The sequence below is a fragment of the Ostrea edulis genome, chromosome 3 (assembly GCF_947568905.1).
Source record: "Ostrea edulis chromosome 3, xbOstEdul1.1, whole genome shotgun sequence".
NCBI lineage: Eukaryota > Metazoa > Mollusca > Bivalvia > Ostreida > Ostreidae > Ostrea > Ostrea edulis.
In genome coordinates, this window is record NC_079166.1 from 42642343 (window position 1) to 42664051 (window position 21709).

At 36.4% G+C, this 21709-nt stretch overlaps 1 protein-coding gene across 1 annotated transcript in view; it reads left to right on the forward strand.

Moving 5' to 3' along the window:
- The window catches only part of LOC125676486 (uncharacterized), a 148853-nt gene that overhangs the window by 53359 nt on the left and 73785 nt on the right, over positions 1–21709 (forward strand). Inside the window, exons 31-38 of the mRNA XM_056157773.1 lie at positions 160–332; positions 1862–2047; positions 2208–2387; positions 4791–4967; positions 5159–5435; positions 9020–10299; positions 11675–11839; positions 12154–12327. Of these exons, the coding sequence (XP_056013748.1) occupies positions 160–332; positions 1862–2047; positions 2208–2387; positions 4791–4967; positions 5159–5435; positions 9020–10299; positions 11675–11839; positions 12154–12327 (2612 nt within the window). The remainder of the gene's footprint in view (positions 1–159; positions 333–1861; positions 2048–2207; positions 2388–4790; positions 4968–5158; positions 5436–9019; positions 10300–11674; positions 11840–12153; positions 12328–21709) is intronic.

The following is a 21709-nucleotide window of genomic DNA, read 5'->3' on the forward strand; positions in this document are numbered from 1 at the left end:
AACAGAGCCCATGCATGGTTATTCAGTAGTCTGGTAATGTTACAAATGTGACGGTGCAGTCCCCCAAATATGTCTGACATTTAGTAGCAGTTTGAAGATAACTTGTTTACGATGGTATTATTTTTCAAATCTGATATATGTGTATTGTTCTCTGTACAGGTGCGGTAGAATGTAAGCCCATTGAATGTGCCCCGCCCCGCTGTGATAGACCCGTAAAGGTGCCCGGGAGGTGCTGTCCAATATGTCAGGGTTGTGAGTACCGGGGTAGGTCCTACCCTGAGGGACAGTCCTTCACCCACCCACAGAACCCATGTGATCAGTGCACCTGTCAGGTGAGTTTTCAGGTGTTATCTTAGTTACAATCTAGCTGTAGTACAAATGAATTCATTAAACATCATCAGCTGACAACCATGGACAACCAGCCTGTAAATTCTGGTGTTGTAACTCTGACATTTGACAGTACATGTATATGTATATTTGTACACATGTCCATGTACTGTTGCATGTAGATTTCATGTTTATAAACACAAATAGTCCATAAAAGTGTACAATGTCAGGGTTTGACACTAGGGCACGTCCAACTGACTGAATCTACTGTCCAATAGGTCCGGTCGGGTAAAATGTCGATTTACTAGTCCGACTGGTCGTGTTTAGAAAATAAACAAATCTAAGAAACATTACTTTAAATCATAAGATATTTTATTCTTAAAAAAAAAAAATTGTGAAGAGTTTGTGAGCAATTTTGAACCGCATGCTGACATAATCTCTATTTTTAGTTCTAATAAGTCACGGTTGGAAGTGATGTTCTATGACATCTACACAATGTTAATGTGTGTAAAGTTATGTTTTGGATAAATAGAATTATTGAATTCATTTTCATTAAAAAAAATAAAACAGTTGTTCATTTGAATTGAATATAAGAAAGTGTTTATCAAATTAAATGAATTACGTCGTTAACAGCAATTTTTCGGTGTTTACACATGTGCGGGAATGTCTACATTCAAATACGAAATCTCGTCCTCAAGAAATGCAAAAGATGTCCTAAGAAAGAGAAAAAAGCAAAACATTGGGAAGAAACAAAGCAGGGCTTATGAAATAGAAATTTTTAAAAAAAAAAAATATTGAGGTTATTTTATTCTAAATGGATTAAAGAATTTTCATGCCGGTAAGTATTTAAAGAAACTGAAAATATGTTTGAAAGTAAAAGCATCAAATTGAATGACGAGGCTAAAGATTTTTTTGAGACAATTAAATGCATTTTAGTTCAGACATTTGTCATTTAAATTAAGTGTTTAGATATGGAGAATCTATCAGATTTTTTTCTGGAAAGTTGGTCAGGTCAGGTCAGGTCTAGCAAAAATCATTTGAAGTAGCCCGATTGATCTAGTGCTCAAAAAAGTTCATGTCAAACCCTGAATATATATTCAGCTAGTTAGACTCTGAAATATGTCTTACATAAATTCACAATTACACACTATACTCTCAAACACACAAAACTGTCTAAGGAAACTTCTAATTACTTCCCTTTCCTTATAACTCAGTTGAACATTATTATTCATTATCAATTCTTACTCAGAATTACTTTATAAATCATAGATTACATATTCATAGAAAGTAATTAATAAGCAAGGAAATGAACAATAAAATAGATAAGATCTTAAGACACATAAAAGACATCAGAAACAGAAATAGAAAAAGATTTTGTATATGTCTTTTACATGAATATTCCACTTTAACTTGAATAGGTGCCACTTGCTATTGATGTTATCTCATTTTCTAGTCTTGTTGATTTCACTGTGAGTTCAAGATGATTGCACATCATGAAATGTCGTTATTAGCTTTACATGTGATGTTATTTCAGAATGGTCGGGTACAGTGCAGGAGGAAGCCGGACCTGTGTTCTCCTCGCCCCTGTACACACCCAGAGAGCCGCCCAGGGGACTGCTGCCCGACCTGTGACGGATGTCTCTTTATGCGGAGACGATTTGCCAATGGTCAGAAGTTTGTACCTGCTGGAGGGGACCCCTGTCGAATCTGTAGATGTATGGTGGGTGTTATTGATTTTGTAAAGAAATATGTTGTCTTCTGTAAATGAGTTTGTGTTGAAGAACACTTCCAAGTACGTATTATATACATATTATATACACTTATGAAACATGGAATTGTATATATAAAATCTTCCAACACCGAGACTTCATTTTTTTCAGAGTGGCAATGTGACATGTATGACAATGGGCTGTCCCACCCTGGAGTGTAACAACCCTGTCAAGCCCCCTGGGTACTGCTGTGGGGTGTGTCCACTGGCCTGTACTGTGCGGGGCAAGAACTACAGTGAGGGACAGACTTTTGCTGACCCATCGGACAAGTGTAACGTCTGCACCTGTGCTGTATGTATCATCAAACATTTGTATGTTTGAATAATGTAAAGTCCTTGCCCTGTAAGATTACCTTCATGCAGTCCCATTAGCTGGTCTCTGTGTGTCAGATTTCAAGCATACCTCTATAAAACTATGATTATATTTCCCAGTAAAACACTAAAGTTCACAGGCATATATTAATGTTAAAAATTCCCTTGAGGGATTTTGTGCAAGACATTTTTCTTCATAAGTATGTTTTGGTATGACTACAAGAAAAACTTTGATTTGATTTTGCTGTAATGTTAAGATACATCAAAAAAGTGGGAATGGGCTTTTGCCAATCTTGAAGTCAGGAGAATCCCGCCTAAATCAGTATATTGTGAAAAATAATGCACACAAAAATCCTGCCTTCCTGGTCGGAAGGTGTTGTCCAGAATAAAATCATTGTGATAAATTCTTTAGATTTTAAAATGTTTCAAATTGTTAGATGTAATGGAATGTTGCCAATTTGCATAAGTTTTCCTAAATTATTTGCTTGTATGAATGACATGGAATGTAGATACACTGTACATTTCACTTGTATGAATGACATGGAATGTAGATATACTGTGCATTTTACTTGTATGAATGACATGGAATGTAGATACACTGTACATTTCACTTGTATGAATGACATGGAATGTAGATACACTATACATTTCACTTGTATGAATGACATGGAATGTAGATATACGGTACATTTTACTTGTATGAATGACATGGAATGTAGATACACTGTACATTTCACTTGTACGAATGACATGGAATGTAGATACACTGTACATTTTACTTGTATGAATGACATGGAATGTAGATACACTGTGCATTTTACTTGTATGAATGACATGGAATGTAGATACACTACATTTCACTTGTATGAATGACATGGAATGTAGATACACTGTACATTTTACTTGTATGAATGACATGGAATGTAGATACACTGTACATTTTACTTGTATGAATGACATGGAATGTAGATACACTACATTTCACTTGTATGAATGACATGGAATGTAGATACACTGTACATTTCACTTGTATGAATGACATGGAATGTAGATACACTATACATTTCACTTGTATGAATGACATGGAATGTAGATACACTGTGCATTTCACTTGTATGAATGACATGGAATGTAGATACACTGTGCATTTCACTTGTATGAATGACATGGAATGTAGATACACTATACATTTCTCTTGTATGAATGACATGGAATGTAGATACACTGTACATTTCTCTTGTATGAATGACATGGAATGTAGATACACTGTACATTTCACTTGTATGAATGACATGGAATGTAGATACACTGTACATTTCACTTGTATGAATGACATGGAATGTAGATACACTGTACATTTCACTTGTATGAATGACATGGAATGTAGATACACTACATTTCACTTGTATGAATGACATGGAATGTAGATACACTGTACATTTCACTTGTATGAATGACATGGAATGTAGATACACTGTACATTTCACTTGTATGAATGACATGGAATGTAGATACACTGTACATTTCACTTGTATGAATGACATGGAATGTAGATACACTGTACATTTCACTTGTATGAATGACATGGAATGTAGATACACTGTACATTTTACTTGTATGAATGACATGGAATGTAGATACACTGTACATTTTACTTGTATGAATGACATGGAATGTAGATACACTGTGCATTTCACTTGTATGAATGACATGGAATGTAGATACACTGTGCATTTCACTTGTATGAATGACATGGAATGTAGATACACTGTACATTTCACTTGTATGAATGACATGGAATGTAGATACACGGTACATTTCACTTGTATGAATGACATGGAATGTAGATATACGGTACATTTTACTTGTATGAATGACATGGAATGTAGATACACTGTACATTTCACTTGTATGAATGACATGGAATGTAGATATACGGTACATTTTACTTGTATGAATGACATGGAATGTAGATACACTGTACATTTCTCTTGTATGAATGACATGGAATGTAGATACACTGTACATTTCACTTGTATGAATGACATGGAATGTAGATACACTGTACATTTCACTTGTACGAATGACATGGAATGTAGATACATTTCACTTCTGGATATTGTGTTTGTGTGATCTTACAAGTGATTGTGATTTGTTCAACTCTTGACCTTTGACCCACACTAATCACAGTAATGTCAATGCAGTCTGAATAAATGAGAGCAAAAAAAATGTATGATCTGAATTTTTCTCCAATTTTTTCATTTCCATATGACATATGACAATTCTTGTGTCAACTATAGAAAGTAATGAACTTATATGGTAACTTGGTGGTGTAAATTAGTATTTCCCCCGGGTAATATTTAATTGGAGATGATTATTTCAGGATGGGTCCATCACCTGTCGGCCTATGGTGTGCCCAGTTCCCCAGTGTAACAATCCGACTGTACGGCCAGGAGGATGCTGTCGGTCATGTCAGATGTGTAGTCATGGCAACAAACAGCTTCAGAACGGGGAAAGTTATGTCAATCCCAAAAACCCCTGCCAGCAGTGTACATGTCAGGTATAATTATACTTACCATGAAGACATAATTGTTAAATTAAAATACATAACCTTAAAAAAGCTTGAAACTTTGTTAATGTTTTATTCTATACAATATGAATATATCAAACATTTTATAAGGGATTGTCTTCATAATTCACTAATTGTTGACGTCTGATGGATTATACAAAAGTTTTCGTTTCATTTGACAGAATGGTGTGGTGACCTGTACTCGTGTCAGATGCCCGGTCCTGAACTGTATTGACCCGGTGTATGAACTCGGGAAATGCTGCCCATCTTGTTCCTCGGATAAGTGTATTGTGGAGGGACGGACCTACAGGTCAGGTGATGTGTTCTGTCTGCCCTCCGACCCCTGCCAGGAGTGTCAGTGTATAGGATCAAAGGCCACCTGTGCCAAAAGGGAGTGTCCAGAGACGAGATGTAGAAATCCTGCCTTCCTGGCTGGAAAGTGTTGTCCAGAGTGTAAAGGTACAGGAAAACAATCAAATCTAAAGGCTGTTTTACTTACTTTCCTAACTATTGGGCTATAATATGCATCTCAGATATATATATGGATAGATATATGTGTATATTTATAAGTTCACTGAACCTTCTCAATAGAGTTGGAAAGGATAAATTAACGCAACTGTGTATGTGAATGAATGATTGTGTGTGTAACAGTGATGTGGATGAGGTTCATTGTCATGAGTATGCTAGGCTGGGAAGGACTGCTCCACTTTATTAGCCGAGTTGCAACTAAGTTGAACTCGGCTATTGGTTTGGTGATGCAGGCAGGCGGGAGTGAACAATTGGTTTCCGGATGATAACTCGAAAAGTTTACAATCTAATCAAATGAAACTTTGATATATTGTTGGGTACCAGGTAAGGAAGACCCCTGTTGATTTTGGAGAAAAAAGGTCAAGGTCAGTGACCGAATATAGAATGAAAATTTCAGAAAAATTTGGTTTCCGGATGATAACTCAGAAAGTTTAAATCCGAATCAAATGAAACTTTGATGTATTGTTGGGTACCAGGTAAGGAAGACCCCTTTTGATTTTGGAGAAAAAAGGTCAAGTTCACAGTGACCGAATATAGAATGAAAATTTCAGAAAAATATGGTTTCCGGATGATAACTCATAAAGTTTAAATCCGAATCAAATGAAACTTTGATGTATTGTTGGGTACCAGGTAAGGAAGACCCCTTTTGATTTTGGAGAAAAAAGGTCAAGGTCACAGTGACAGAAAATAGATTTAAAATTCCAAAAATATTTGGTTTTCGGAGGATAACTTGAAATTTTTTTAATTTGAATCAAATGAAACTTGGATATATTGTTGGATACCAGCAAAGCAAGGCCCCTATTGATTTTGGAGAACAAAGGTCAAAGTCACAGTGACCAAATATGGATTGAAAACTTCAGACAAATATGGTTTCTGGACAGTAACTCGAAAAGTTTAAAACTGAAATTAGTTTTTCGCAATTATAAATATGTCACATCATTCCTGGCTTTACAATGTGCCAACTCGGCTCATGCAACTCGGCTCATGCACCCCTGGATGCATATACTGATTTTTAGCCGAGTTGCAACTAAGTTGAACTTGGCTATTGGTTTCGTGATGTGGGCGGGCGGTTGGGCGTCAACAATTGGTTTCCGGATGATAACTCGAAAAGTTTACAATCTAATCAAATGAAACTTTGATATATTGTTGGGTACCAGGTCAGGAAGACACCCATTAATTTTGGAGAAAAATTGTCAAAGGTCAAGGTCATAGTGACCGAAAATAGAATGAAAATTTCAGAAAAATTTGGTTTCCAGATGATAACTCAGAAAGTTTAAATCCGAATCAAATGAAACTTTGATATATTGTTGGGTACCAGGTAAGGAAGACCCCTATTGATTTTGGAGAAGAAAGGTCAAAGGTCAAGGTCACAGTGACCAAATATAGAATGAAAATTTCAGAAATATTTGGTTTCCGGATGATAACTCATAAAGTTTAAATCCGAATCAAATGACACTTAAAGGACATATCTCATGTTTTCAAAGTATACAATATTACATGCATTTTGTCTTCTTTATGCTAGTTCGTTCGCCGAAATTTTGCGATAATTAACCACAATACAGACTTAAATCTAAGCCCCGATTTTAAAAAGTCAAGTTAATTAGGTAGGTAGTCACGTGGTACAGTGACGTCACATGCGCCCTTCGGATTGTGAAAGTACTGCGAGATATTATTAAAAACTCAACTTTTAGGGGCCTAATTAATTTACCATGGGCAACATTTAAATAGATGTTGATAAATTGTCCGAGTTTTATATGTATTCGCCACCAGTGCACACATATAACGATGTAAATACCCAAATATAGCGAGTAAAGCGTGTATGAAATCGGCAAAATTGTGAGTAAATAATGTTTATATGGGTCGCTGTCTACAAACTGTTTGGGGATGTTATTCCTTTATACATCAGTAATTGGCGCTGTTTTTTAAAAATAAACAGTGCAATCATTATTTATTTTTGGATTAGACAAATTATGATACGTTAAATTGTTGACAACTAGGCCCTATGCCAAGCTATTGTCACGCGTGCATTTCGGAAAGAAAGAAAAAGACAACACACACACAAATCAATAAAAATATTCAAATTGAAAGTGGTAATCACATTATTTTATTTTGATAAAGCAATCTTATTACTACATTTGTATTTTTGAATTGTGATCTGCACGTCTTTAGGAAGTACGAAGTGGTAGCACGGCGTTATAGCCTACTGACGCACTCAAGATGCTACGAGTTCAATAAAGAAATAATTTTATGATTCAATTTAAAGTTAGGAAATACAATATTCTATTATTTGTATAATTAAAAGTTCAATTATTTTGTATCTTTATTTTTTGTTGTTGTAAATCTACCAGTTGGTAGAAGTTACATTGTATACATCGTCGATATATGTTGTTACAAGGTGAAGGTCAGTTGATCCGAGTGTGTATTGAATTTGAAGAGCAAAACAGAATGTATGCTATAGGCCTACCAGTGCTTATAGCTTCGATATATCCATTTTCTCGCAGTTTATCAGGGTCTCTGTCCAAGCGATGTTTGAAAAGGTGACTGGGTGTGTTTTTTAAGGTAAAGTTCTTCAACAAAAAAATTATCCACGTCTTTTTTCTCGTACCTTCCTTTGAAAAATTGAAAATTACTCAGTCTAAATCCTTTCTACAGACAACTAGTACACCCGAGCACGGCACAAAACATCTTAATGCATTATTATTTACAAGCCGTTAACGTGACAATTGGTTTTTTGTCGATTAAATCTAATCTGTTTATGAAATGGCTAATAGATGTTTTCAAACCCGAGGGCGCATATGACGTCACACAAAATGGCGCGTAAACTAGCGAAAGAAAATATGCATATCGCAAGATTTGAATTTCATCGCTTTCAAACTCGAAAACTACGCAAAATATTTCATTTAAAACACATTTAAAGTAGTTTTAGGCATAAAAAGAGTTAATTTTGCTGAAAAAATGAAAAAGTTTAGAAACATGCGTTGTGTCCTTTAAAGATATTGTTATGTACCAGGTAAGGAAGACCCCTATTGATTTTGGAGAAAATGGGTCAAAGGTCAAGGTCACAGTGACCGAAAATAGATTTTAAATTCCAAAAAAAAATTAGTTTCCGGAGAATAACTTGAAAATTTTTAATTTTAATCAAATGAAACTTTGTTATATTGTTGGATACCAGCAAAGCAAGGCCCCTATTGATTTTAGAGAAAAAAGGTCAAAGGTCAAGGTCACAGTGACCAAAAATAGATTGAAAACTTCAGACAAATATGGTTTCTGGACAGTAACTTGAAAAGTTTAAAACTGAAATTAGTTCTTCACAATTATAAATATGCCACATCATTCCTGACTTTACAATGTATCCCATGCAACTCGGCTTATGCACCCCTGGGTGCATATATTGATTTTTTTCTAATTTAAATTACATGTATTTTGAATGTATACAAAAATAGAACAATAACTAGTGTGTTTCAAGTATATGCGAATGATAGATAATCTTTGACCTAATGTGTTTCATTTGGTAGATTGTAATTACAACGGGCTGATTTACCGAGACAAGGAAGAGTTTGCCAATCCTCGGGACCGTTGTCAGACCTGTGCCTGTAACCTTGGTAATGTAGTTTGTAAAGCTTCTAACTGCACCACCACCAAATGTCAGCACCCCATCACCAACAGGTGCTGCCCGGAGTGTAATGGCTGCTTCTACAAGAGTCGTATGTACCAGAATGGGGAGAGGTTCCGCGACATCCGAGACCCGTGTGTGACGTGTACCTGTAAGGACGGGGATGTCACCTGCGTACCCAATCCATGTCGTGCAGTGTCATGTAAGAACCCTGTGCAGGGTCAGTGCTGCGCAGAGTGTGTGGACTGTATGTATCAGGGCAGAAGGCTGAAGGATAACCAACGATTCCGAGATAACACCAATCCCTGTAATGAGTGCATGTGCAGACAGGGCACCGTCACCTGTTCTCCATTACCATGCCCTGCCACCAGCTGCAGTAACCCCACCCAGGGGAGATGCTGTCCTGAGTGTAGGAACTGTCTTGTGGATGGGAGAGTTGTTCCTAACAATCAGCCTGTTCCTAGTGCACCAGGGTCCTGTCAGGAGTGTGTCTGTAGAAATGGCAATGTGGAGTGTAGAGCACAGCGGTGTAGGAGCACACAGTGCAGTCATCCCGTGCAGCGGGAATGTTGTGCAGAATGCTCTGACTGTTTATTGAATGGCAAAGAATACAGAAATGGGGAGATGTTTCCGGACAGTGGTGATCGGTGTAAGGAGTGTCACTGTGTGAATGGGAACATTCAGTGTCGACAGAAGGTGTGTCAGGATGTTAGAGGGCGCTGTAATAGTCCTGCAGTCACCAACTGCTGCCCAAAGTGTCAGGATTGTCAGTACAGGCGCCAGTTCTATCGGGATGGTGAGAAGTTTCCCGACGTATCGGACCCCTGTAAAGAATGCTCCTGTCAGAAAGGAAATGTCAACTGCGCACAGAGAACATGTCCTGCCATCACGTGCTCTCATCCAATCAGAGGCCAGTGTTGCCCTCGCTGCGGATCTGACTGTTTATATAACAATAAGGTCATTTTGAACAAGGAGACTTTCCGGGAGAGTTGTCGGACCTGTCAGTGTGACGGTGGTTCCGTGTCATGTTCAGGAATTACATGTCCCACCACCCAGTGTAGTCACCCAGTGTATGATGAGTGCTGTAAGAGATGTGACAGGTGTTTGCTGGAGGGGAGGATCTATGGGGATGGGAAAAGATTCCAGAACAGAGAGGACCCCTGTTCAATCTGTGTGTGTCAGGTAACTTAACAAATTCATTATCAAATTTTTAGAACCATTTCAAGATCACCATGGTTCCTCTGAATCAGTGACATGCTGTATTTGATGGCTGCCTAAAACGATTTGGTCAAGAAATCTTTTTTCCCCTTGTGTGTCTACATGTAGACAGGCTTGTTTATTTCCAGCTTCTGTCTGCAGCAGATGACCAAGTTGTTGTGACATGATTTTACAGTTGTCAAATTCATTGCATCACTTGTTCAGAGCCATCAAAGCATCTTGAAATGATCTTGTCATTTCTTGAATTAAGGCACAAGATTACATGTATGTTGTGTTGAGAATTTCTTGCGAATATACCAGTACATATAGACTGAATAATGCAAAAGAATACTGAGTGTCAATGAATTTCCTATACAATGCTGCTACTCCACTATTTTTCTACAACCTTTTCCATTATTACATGCAAAGTAAGTTATTTTTACTGTTAACTTTGATCTACAGGCTGGTTCCCCCATCTGTTTTATATTCACAGTGGTGAGGTCAAATGAACCAATGTTATGAATTGGGCTGAAGGATCAACCTTTCTTGATTTTTTTTTTTTTGATTTGTGAAATATACTTTGGTAATTACGATAACCAACAATATTAGCTGCGATATCCAGATTACATTGGGATGACAAGCATATGTTTATGGCCTTGTTCAAGATCTAACGATTTTAAAGGCACATGTGACAGTTTTTTAATGAAAATTTGGAAAGCATGATAATTCGTTAGGCTCATGTAAGAGCATGAGATATCTCGCGTTTATTAAGAAGTAACGTTATTCAGTGAACATGGTGTTATGAATAGCAATTGCTCTGCTATTTTGTGCGTTAGCCGGGCAAAAAAAATTATTTTCACTTTTAAGAAGCTTTTCAGAAATGAAATCTAATCAATTCTGAGGTTTTAATAATTATAGCAAGTAAGTATTAGTTCCAAACCTAGTCTTTGGCAAAGGTCCTATAGTAGGCAATTTACCAACACTCGACTAAAAGGTTCTTCAAAAGCTTGACCTTATCAATGACCTTAACATCGCTGTTGTATCTTCATGTTTACAGTCAGTTTCTGCTGATTGGGTTATTTATTAATGATTCAACCAATCAGCAAGAATACAATGAGGAAATACTGACCGCTCTGTAAAATTGGTCAAAATGCATATTCTGGAAAATGAGATTCATAAATGTTGAAATTTATTGAACAAACTAGAAGTTTTCGGAAGCAGAATTGTTATATAGAGAACCTATTTTTCAAGTCTGGAAAGCGATGAAAACGGAGAAAAATCATGTCTGATATAAGTCATGTATTTTGCATACGTTGAGGTAAGTATGTAAAGCAACTTAAATGTTTAATTTACACTGTAGGCTGGTTCAGTAACGTGCAGCAAGAAACCCTGTCCTGACCAGAAATGTTCTCATCCAATCACCAACCAGTGTTGTCCTGAATGTACCGACTGTCTGTATAACGGTGAGGTCATTAGACACGGGGAGTCGAAACGCAAGGATGTGTGTAACATCTGTACTTGTAGAGTAAGTATTGAATGGAAATCCTTGTAGTGTAAGTGGAAAAACTAGTATCTGTCAATCCATGATGGTTGGCACATCATTTGTGATAACTACATCAATGGATTGGAGAAATAACAGATTTGATGGTTGAGAAGTAAAAATTTGACGAGAGATTGAGAAATGTAATGATGTTCTTACCATCAGGGTCAAGTGCTAGTTGTCATCACACACCAGCACAGTTCTTATGATGAGGAGGACATCATCTGTAAATTGTAAATAAGAGAATTAGATAAAGCAAAGTGAAATGAAGATTTGACCAAATGCTTTATCCATTATAGTTTGGGTCTGTGGACTGTAGAAGGGTGGAGTGCCCTCGGGCCACCTGTTCCTCTCCCTATACCGATTCCTGTGGCTGTCTGAGATGTGACAGATGTACACACCAGGGCACCACCTACAACAATGGGGCCACCTTCCCTGATGCACAAGACAAGTGTCGCCAGTGTCAATGTCTGGTAGGTCATATTTCATTCCTTTATTACTAGTTCTGGCATGAGACCCTTGGCTCTCTGTGCACATGTGTCAGCATATGTTGGTAGTGAGACAGCTACTGTAGAATCACGGAATTTTGTGGTGATAGATCTTCCTGGTTTGAGAAAAAGGAGACTTGATTTTGCATTGGTTCATATGATTTTAATTACAATATTTTTCAACTGTTTTGCATGTTTGTTCATTTGACAAGCAGAAAATGTACATAGAAAGATGTACATTGTACATGTTATCTCATCTGTGTGATAAATTTACATGTTGAAGAATGTGTTCCCAAACATGCAAGTGCTAGTTGCCAATATACACTAGCACTTTACATGTGATGGGAACAGAACCTAATAAAATCATGTCAGGAAGATGTTGAATCTCCAGTACAGTAAATTGTAAGTACCAGTTTTGGATTTCCCAGAAAAAAGTTTTCTTTATTTGAATTGAACAGTCAAAATTTGAGTAAAATCTCAGACTTAAGTCCAAGTTTCAACTTACGATTGTTTTGATTGTATTAATTGATTGAATATTGTTTAACGTACCTCTCGAGAATCTTTCACTCATGTGGAAATATCACCATTGCCGGTGAAGAGCTGCAAAATTTAGGCTTATGCTCGGTGCTTATGGCCTTTGAGCAGGGAGGGATCTTTATCGTTCTTTATTGTGCCACACCTGCTGTGACACGGGGCCTCAGTTTTGCTGTCTCATCCGAAGGATCGCTCCATTATGTCGCCTCTTACGACAAGGAAGGGTTACTGAGGACCTATTCTAACCTGGATCCTCGTGGGAGAAAATTCTTTTGAGAAATCCAGGCCAGGATTCTAAAGCACTTCACACATGACGAGGATTCCAACAGAATTCATCAGGGGTTGCTGTATAGGTGTGATAACTCGTACCATGTATGGATGATTATGAGAGTCAATGTGAGGATGTAAAATACAATTGTAAATATGTGCTGTAAGAATTCTTAGCACAAGCATGTGCTTTTAGTCAATTGTAACAGGAATGGAGCAAATTAGGATTTGAACCCGGGTCCCCTTAATTTCCACAGAATACAATCATGTATGAATATTTTTTTTATTAATATAAAGAAGGGTAAGGGTCATCTGGACCTGAAAATTGAGGATTAAAAAAACTGCTTCTTTTCATATTACACAAAACATTGAGTTGGAATATAAAATACAAAAATACCAAAATCAATGAAAAAGTTTGTAAATTGGGATAGTTTTCCTTTAAAAAACATCATACATGTATTGAACAAACTCATTTAGGAAATGAAATTTTATTTTACTTAGTCTAGAGATAGAGAAATGTCATGATTTTCACATCACTGACAAGTGCAAGTTATCACAAACTAGCATTGTACCAGTGATGGTGAGCACATCATTTGTAAGTGGTAAGTGAAAAGAATTTACAAATTTCCTAGTTGCAATGTAAAGATTTAATGAAGATTAAGAAACGTTTTTATCATCAGGGGCAAGTGCTAGTTGTCATCACACACCAGCACAGTATATGTGATGAATTAAATATAGCAAAGTGAAATAAAAGTATACCCAAAAGTTCTAAGATGTAATGTGATCACCATCAAAGGTTAGTGTTAGCTGTGTTCACACACCAACATGTTACATGTGATGGAGAGCACATCATATGTGAATGATAAGTGAAAAGAATTCACAGATATCCTAGTGGAAAGGTAAAGATTTAATGAAGATTGAGAAATGTAATGTTGTTACCATTAGGGGCAAGTGCTAGTTGTCACCACACACACATAGTACACTTGATGGGAAGCACATCATTTGTGATGGCTAGATGAAGAGACTAGAAAAATAACAGATTTAATAATGGTGAAGGAAAGATAGGACCAAAGCTTTGAGATGTAATAATGAGCTGACCATCACAAAAAAGATCCTGAGAAATATTTCTGATTGAGAAATATAATGATTTTCTTACCATCGGAGGCAATCATTACACACCATCACTGTACCTGTGATCGTCAGGTCATCGTTTGTGATATATATTAAACAGATTGAAGAAATAACAGATTTGATTGTTCAGAAGTAAAATTTTAACGAAAGGTTGAGAAATCTAATGATGTTCCTACCATCAGGGGCAAGTGCTAGTTTTCACCACACCAGCACATCACATCGGATGGAAAGCAAATCATTTTTTTGATAACTACATCAACAGATTAGAGAAATAAAAGATTTGATGGTTGAGAAGTAAAGATGTGAATAGAGATTGAGAAATATAATGTTCTTACGATCACGGGCATGTGCTAGTCATCACATACCAGCACAGTACATATGATGGTTAGTGCGTCATTTGTGATAAATTATTTTTGAAAAATAAAAATTGACTTGATGGTCGATAGGTAACGAATTGACTAGAAATACAGAAATGTAATGAAGTTCTTACTACCTTACCATCACTACATCAGATAAGAGAATTAAATAAAGCAAAGTGAAATAAAGATCGGACCAAAAGTTCAAAGATTTAATGTGATCACCATCACAGGCGAGTGTTAGTTACATGTCATGGGGAGCACATCAATTGTGATTGATATGTGAAAAGAATTTAAAGATTTGAAAATGGAAAAGTAAAGATTAAGTGGAAGATTAAGAAATGTAACGTTCTTACCATCAGGGGCAAGTGCTAGTTGTCATCACACACCAGCACAGTGCACGTGATGGGAAGCACATCAATTCTGATAACTAGATGAGGATAGGAAGAGACTAGAGAAATGACAGATTTGTTGGTTCAGAAGTAAAGATTTGATTAAGAAGAGATTGAGAAATGTAATAATGTTCTTACCATCAGGGGCAAGTGCTAGTTGTCATCACACACCAGGACAGTACATGTGATGTTTGGCACATCATTAAATTTTGTAATAACTACATCAACAGATTAGAGAAATAACAGATTTGATGGTTGAGAAGTAAAAATTTGACGAGAGATTGAGAAATGTAATGATGTTCTTACCATCAGGGGCAAGTGCTAGTTGTCATCACACACCAGCACAATTCTTATGATGAGGAGCACATCATCTGTATATTGTAGATAAGAGAATTAAATAAAGTGAAAAGATTAAAGGATTTAAAGATTTTATAGTGGAAAAGTGTAGATTAAGTGGAAGATTGAGAAATGTAATGTTGTTACCATTAGGGGCAAGTGCTAGTTGTCATCACACACCAGCACAGTGCACGTGATGGGAAGCACATCAATTCTGATAACTAGATGAGGATAGGAAGAGAGTAGAGAAATAACAGATTTGTTGGTTCAGAAGTGAAGATTTGATTAAGAAGAGATTGAGAAATGTAATAATGTTCTTACCATCAGGGCCAAGTGCTAGTTGTCATCACACACCAGCACAGTACATGTGATGGTTGGCACATCATTTGTGATAACTACATCAGATAAATAAATTAGATTTGATGGTTGAGAAGTAAAAATTTGACGAGAGATTGAGAAATGTAATGTTGTTGCTTACCATCAGGGCCAAGTGCTAGTTGTCCTCAAACACGAGCACAGTTCTTATGATGAGGATCACATCATCTGTAAATTGTAGATAAAAGAATTAGACAAAGCAAAAGTGATTTGGCAAGAGATTGAGAAATGTAATGATGTTCTTACCATCAGGTCAAGTGCTAGTTGTCACCACACACCAGGACAGTACATGTGATGTTTGGCACATCATTAAATTTTTGTAATAACTACATCAACAGATTAGAGAAATAACTGATTTGATGGTTGAGAAGTAAACATTTGACGAGAGATTGAGAAATGTAATGATGTTCTTACCATCAGGGGCACAGTTCTTATGATGAGGAGCACATCATCTGTAAATTGTAGATAAAAGAATTAAATAAAGTGAAAAGATTAAAGAATTTAAAGATTTTATAGTGGAAAAGTATAGATTAAGTGGAAGATTGAGAAATGTAATGTTCTTACCATTAGGGGCAAGTGCTAGTTGTCATCACACACCAGCACAGTGCACATGATGGGAAGCACATCAAATCTGATAACTAGATGAGGATAGGAAGAGACTAGAGAAATAACAGATTTGTTGGTTCAGAAGTAAAGATTTGATTAAGAAGAGAAATGTAATAATGTTCTTACCATCAGGGGCAAGTTCTAGTTGTCATCACACACCATCACAGTACATGTGGTGGTTGTTACATGATTTGTGATAACTACATCAGATAAATAAATTAGATTTGATGGTTGAGAAGTAAAAATTTGACGAGAGATTGAGAAATGTAATGTTCTTGCTTACCATCAGGGCCAAGTGCTAGTTGTCATCACACACCAGCACAGTTCTTATGATGAGGAGGACATCATCTGTAAATTGTAGATAAGAGAATTAAATAAAGTGAAAAGAATTTAAAGATTCGATAGTGAAAAAGTATAGATTAAGTGGAAGATTGAGAAATGTAATGTTCTTACCATCAGGGGCAAGGTCTAGTTGTCATCACACACCAGCACAGAGCGCGTGATGGGGAAGCACATCAATTCTGATAACTAGATGAGGATAGGAAGAGAGTAGAGAAATAACAAATTTGTTGGTTCAGAAGAGATTTGATTAAGAAGAGATTGAGATATGTAATAATGTTCTTACCATCAGGGGCAAGTGCTAGTTGTCATCACACACCAGCACAGTACATGTGATGGTTGGCACATCATTTGTGATAACTACATCAGATAAATAACAGATTTGATGGTTGAGAAGTAAAAATTGGACAAGAGATTGAGAAATGTAATGTTGTTGCTTACCATCAGGGCCAAGTGCTAGTTGTCATCAAACACGAGCACAGTTCTTATGATGAGGATCACATCATCTGTAAATTGTAGATAAAAGAATTAGACAAAGAAAAAGTGATTTGGCAAGAGATTGAGAAATGTAATGATGTTCTTACCATCAGGGGCAAGTGCTAGTTGTCATCACACACCAGCACAGTGCGCGTGATGGGAAGCACATCAATTCTGATAACTAGATGAGGATAGGAAGAGAGTAGAGAAATAACAGATTTGTTGGTTCAGAAGTAAAGATTTGATTAAGAAGAGATTGAGAAATGTAATAATGTTCTTACCATCAGGGGCAAGTGCTAGTTGTCATCACACACCAGCACAGTACATGTGATGGTTGGCACATCATTTGTGATAACTACATCAGATAAATAAATTAGATTTGATGGTTGAGAAGTAAAAATTGGACGAGAGATTGAGAAATGTAATGTTGTTGCTTACCATCAGGGCCAAGTGCTAGTTGTCATCAAACACGAGCACAGTTCTTATGATGAGACTCACATCATCTGTAAATTGTAGATAAAAGAATTAGACAAAGAAAAAGTGATTTGGCAAGAGATTGAGAAATGTAATGATTTTCTTACCATCAGGTCAAGTGCTAGTTGTCACCACACACCAGGACAGTACATGTGATGTTTGGCACATCATTAAATTTTGTAATAACTACATCAACAGGTTAGAGAAATAACAGATTTGATGGTTGAGAAGTAAAAATTTGACGAGAGATTGAGAAATGTAATGATGTTCTTACCATCAGGGGCACAATTCTTATGATGAGGAGCACATCATCTGTAAATTGTAGATAAAAGAATTAGACAAAGAAAAAGTGATTTGGCAAGAGATTGAGAAATGTAATGATGTTCTTACCATCAGGTCAAGTGCTAGTTGTCACCACACACCAGGACAGTACATGTGATGTTTGGCACATCATTAAATTTTGTAATAACTACATCAACAAATTAGAGAAATAACAGATTTGATGGTTGAGAAGTAAAAATTTGACGAGAGATTGAGAAATGTAATGTTCTTGCTTACCATCAGGGCCAAGTGCTAGTTGTCATCACACACCAGCACAGTTCTTATGATGAGGAGCACATCATCTGTAAATTGTAGATAAGAGAATTAAATAAAGTGAAAAGAATTTAAAGATTTGATAGTGAAAAAGTATAGATTAAGTGGAAGATTGAGAAATGTAATGTTCTTACCATCAGGGGCAAGGTCTAGTTGTCATCACACACCAGCACAGAGCACGTGATGGGGAAGCACATCAATTCTGATAACTAGATGAGGATAGGAAGAGAGTAGAGAAATAACAGATTTGTTGGTTCAGAAGTAAAGATTTGATTAAGAAGAGATTGAGATATGTAATAATGTTCTTACCATCAGGGGCAAGTGCTAGTTGTCATCAAACACGAGCACAGTTCTTATGATGAGGCTCACATCATCTTCAAATTGTAGATAAAAGAATTAGACAAAGCAAAAGTGATTTGGCAAGAGATTGAGAAATGTAATGATGTTCTTACCATCAGGGGCAAGTGCTAGTTGTCATCACACACCAGCACAGTGCGCGTGATGGGAAGCACATCAATTCTGATAACTAGATGAGGATAGGAAGAGAGTAGAGAAATAACAGATTTGTTGGTTCAGAAGTAAAGATTTGATTAAGAAGAGATTGAGATATGTAATAATGTTCTTACCATCAGGGGCAAGTGCTAGTTGTCATCACACACCAGCACAGTACATGTGATGGTTGGCACATCATTTGTGATAACTTCATCAGATTAATAACAGATTTGATGGTTGAGAAGTAGAAATTCGACGAGAGATTGAGAAATGTAATGTTGTTGCTTACCATCAGGGCCAAGTGCTAATTGTCATCAAACACGAGTACAGTTCTTATGATGAGGCTCACATCATCTATAAATTGTAGATAAAAGAATTAGACAAAGCAAATGTGATTTGGCAAGAGATTGAGAAATGTAATGATGTTCTTACCATCAGGGGCAAGTGCTAGTTGTCACCACACACCAGGACAGTAGATGTGATGTTTGACACATCATTAAATTTTGTAATAACTACATCAACAGATTAGAGAAATAACAGATTTGATGGTTGAGAAGTAAAAATTTAACAAGAGATTGAGAAATGTAATGTTGTTGCTTACCATCAGGGCCAAGTGCTAGTTGTCATCAAACACGAGCACAGTTCTTATGATGAGGCTCACATCATCTGTAAATTGTAGATAAAAGAATTAGACAAAGCAAAAGTGATTTGGCAAGAGATTGAGAAATGTAATGATTTTCTTACCATCAGGTCATGTGCTAGTTGTCACCACACACCAGGACAGTACATGTGATGTTTGGCACATCATTAAATTTTGTAATAACTACATCAACAGATTAGAGAAATAACAGATTTGATGGTTGAGAAGTAAAAATTTGACGAGAGATTGAGAAATGTAATGATGTTCTTACCATCAGGGGCACAATTCTTATGATGAGGAGCACATCATCTGTAAATTGTAGATAAAAGAATTAGACAAAGAAAAAGTGGTTTGGCAAGAGATTGAGAAATGTAATGATGTTCTTACCATCAGGGGCAAGTGCTAGTTGTCACCACACACCAGGACAGTAGATGTGATGTTTGACACATCATTAAATTTTGTAATAACTACATCAACAGATTAGAGAAATAACAGATTTGATGGTTGAGAAGTAAAAATTTAACAAGAGATTGAGAAATGTAATGTTGTTGCTTACCATCAGGGCCAAGTGCTAGTTGTCATCAAACACGAGCACAGTTCTTATGATGAGGCTCACATCATCTGTAAATTGTAGATAAAAGAATTAGACAAAGCAAAAGTGATTTGGCAAGAGATTGAGAAATGTAATGATTTTCTTACCATCAGGTCATGTGCTAGTTGTCACCACACACCAGGACAGTACATGTGATGTTTGGCACATCATTAAATTTTGTAATAACTACATCAACAGATTAGAGAAATAACAGATTTGATGGTTGAGAAGTAAAAATTTGACGAGAGATTGAGAAATGTAATGATGTTCTTACCATCAGGGGCACAATTCTTATGATGAGGAGCACATCATCTGTAAATTGTAGATAAAAGAATTAGACAAAGAAAAAGTGGTTTGGCAAGAGATTGAGAAATGTAATGATGTTCTTACCATTAGGTCAAGTGCTAGTTGTCACCACACACCAGGACAGTACATGTGATGTTTGGCACATCATTAAATTTTGTAATAACTACATCAACAGATTAGAGAAATAACAGATTTCATGGTTGAGATGTAAAAATTTGACGAGAGATTGAGAAATGTAATGTTGTTGCTTACCATCAGGGGCAAGTGCTAGTTGTCATCAAACACGAGCACAGTTCTTATGATGAGGATCACATCATCTGTAAATTGTGGATAAAAGAATTAGACAAAGAAAAAGTGATTTGGCAAGAGATTGAGAAATGTAATGATGTTCTTACCATCAGGTCAAGTGCTAGTTGTCACCACACACCAGGACAGTACATGTGATGTTTGGCACATCATTAAATTTTGTAATAACTACATCAACAGATTAGAGAAATAACAGATTTGATGGTTGAGAAGTAAAAATTTGACGAGAGATTGAGAAATGTAATGATGTTCTTACCATCAGGGGCACAATTCTTATGATGAGGAGCACATCATCTGTAAATTGTAGATAAAAGAATTAGACAAAGAAAAAGTGGTTTGGCAAGAGATTAAGAAATGTAATGATGTTCTTACCATTAGGTCAAGTGCTAGTTGTCACCACACACCAGGACAGTACATGTGATGTTTGGCACATCATTAAATTTTGTAATAACTACATCAACAGATTAGAGAAATAACTGATTTGATGGTTGAGAAGTAAAAATTTCACGAGAGATTGAGAAATGTAATGATGTTCTTACCATCAGGGGCACAGTTCTTATGATGATGAGCACATTATCTGTAAATTGTAGATAAAAGAATTAAATAAAGTGAAAAGATTAAAGAATTTAAAGATTTTATAGTGGAAAAGTATAGATTAAGTGGAAGATTGAGAAATGTAATGTTCTTACCATTAGGGGCAAGTGCTAGTTGTCATCACACACCAGCACAGTGCGCGTGATGGGAAGCACATCAATTCTGATAACTAGATGAGGATAGGAAGAGACTAGAGAAATGACAGATTTGTTGGTTCAGAAGTAAAGATTTGATTAAGAAGAGAAATGTAATAATGTTCTTACCATCAGGGGCAAGTGCTAGTTGTCATCACACACCAGCACAGTACATGTGATGGTTGGCACATCATTTGTGATAACTACATCAGATAAATTAATTAGATTTGATGGTTGAGAAGTAAAAATTGGACGAGAGATTGAGAAATGTGATGTTGTTGCTTACCATCAGGGCCAAGTGCTAGTTGTCATCAAACACGAGCACAGTTCTTATGATGAGGCTCACATCATCTGTAAATTGTAGATAAAAGAATTAGACAAAGCAAAAGTGATTTGGCAAGAGATTGAGAAATGTAATGATG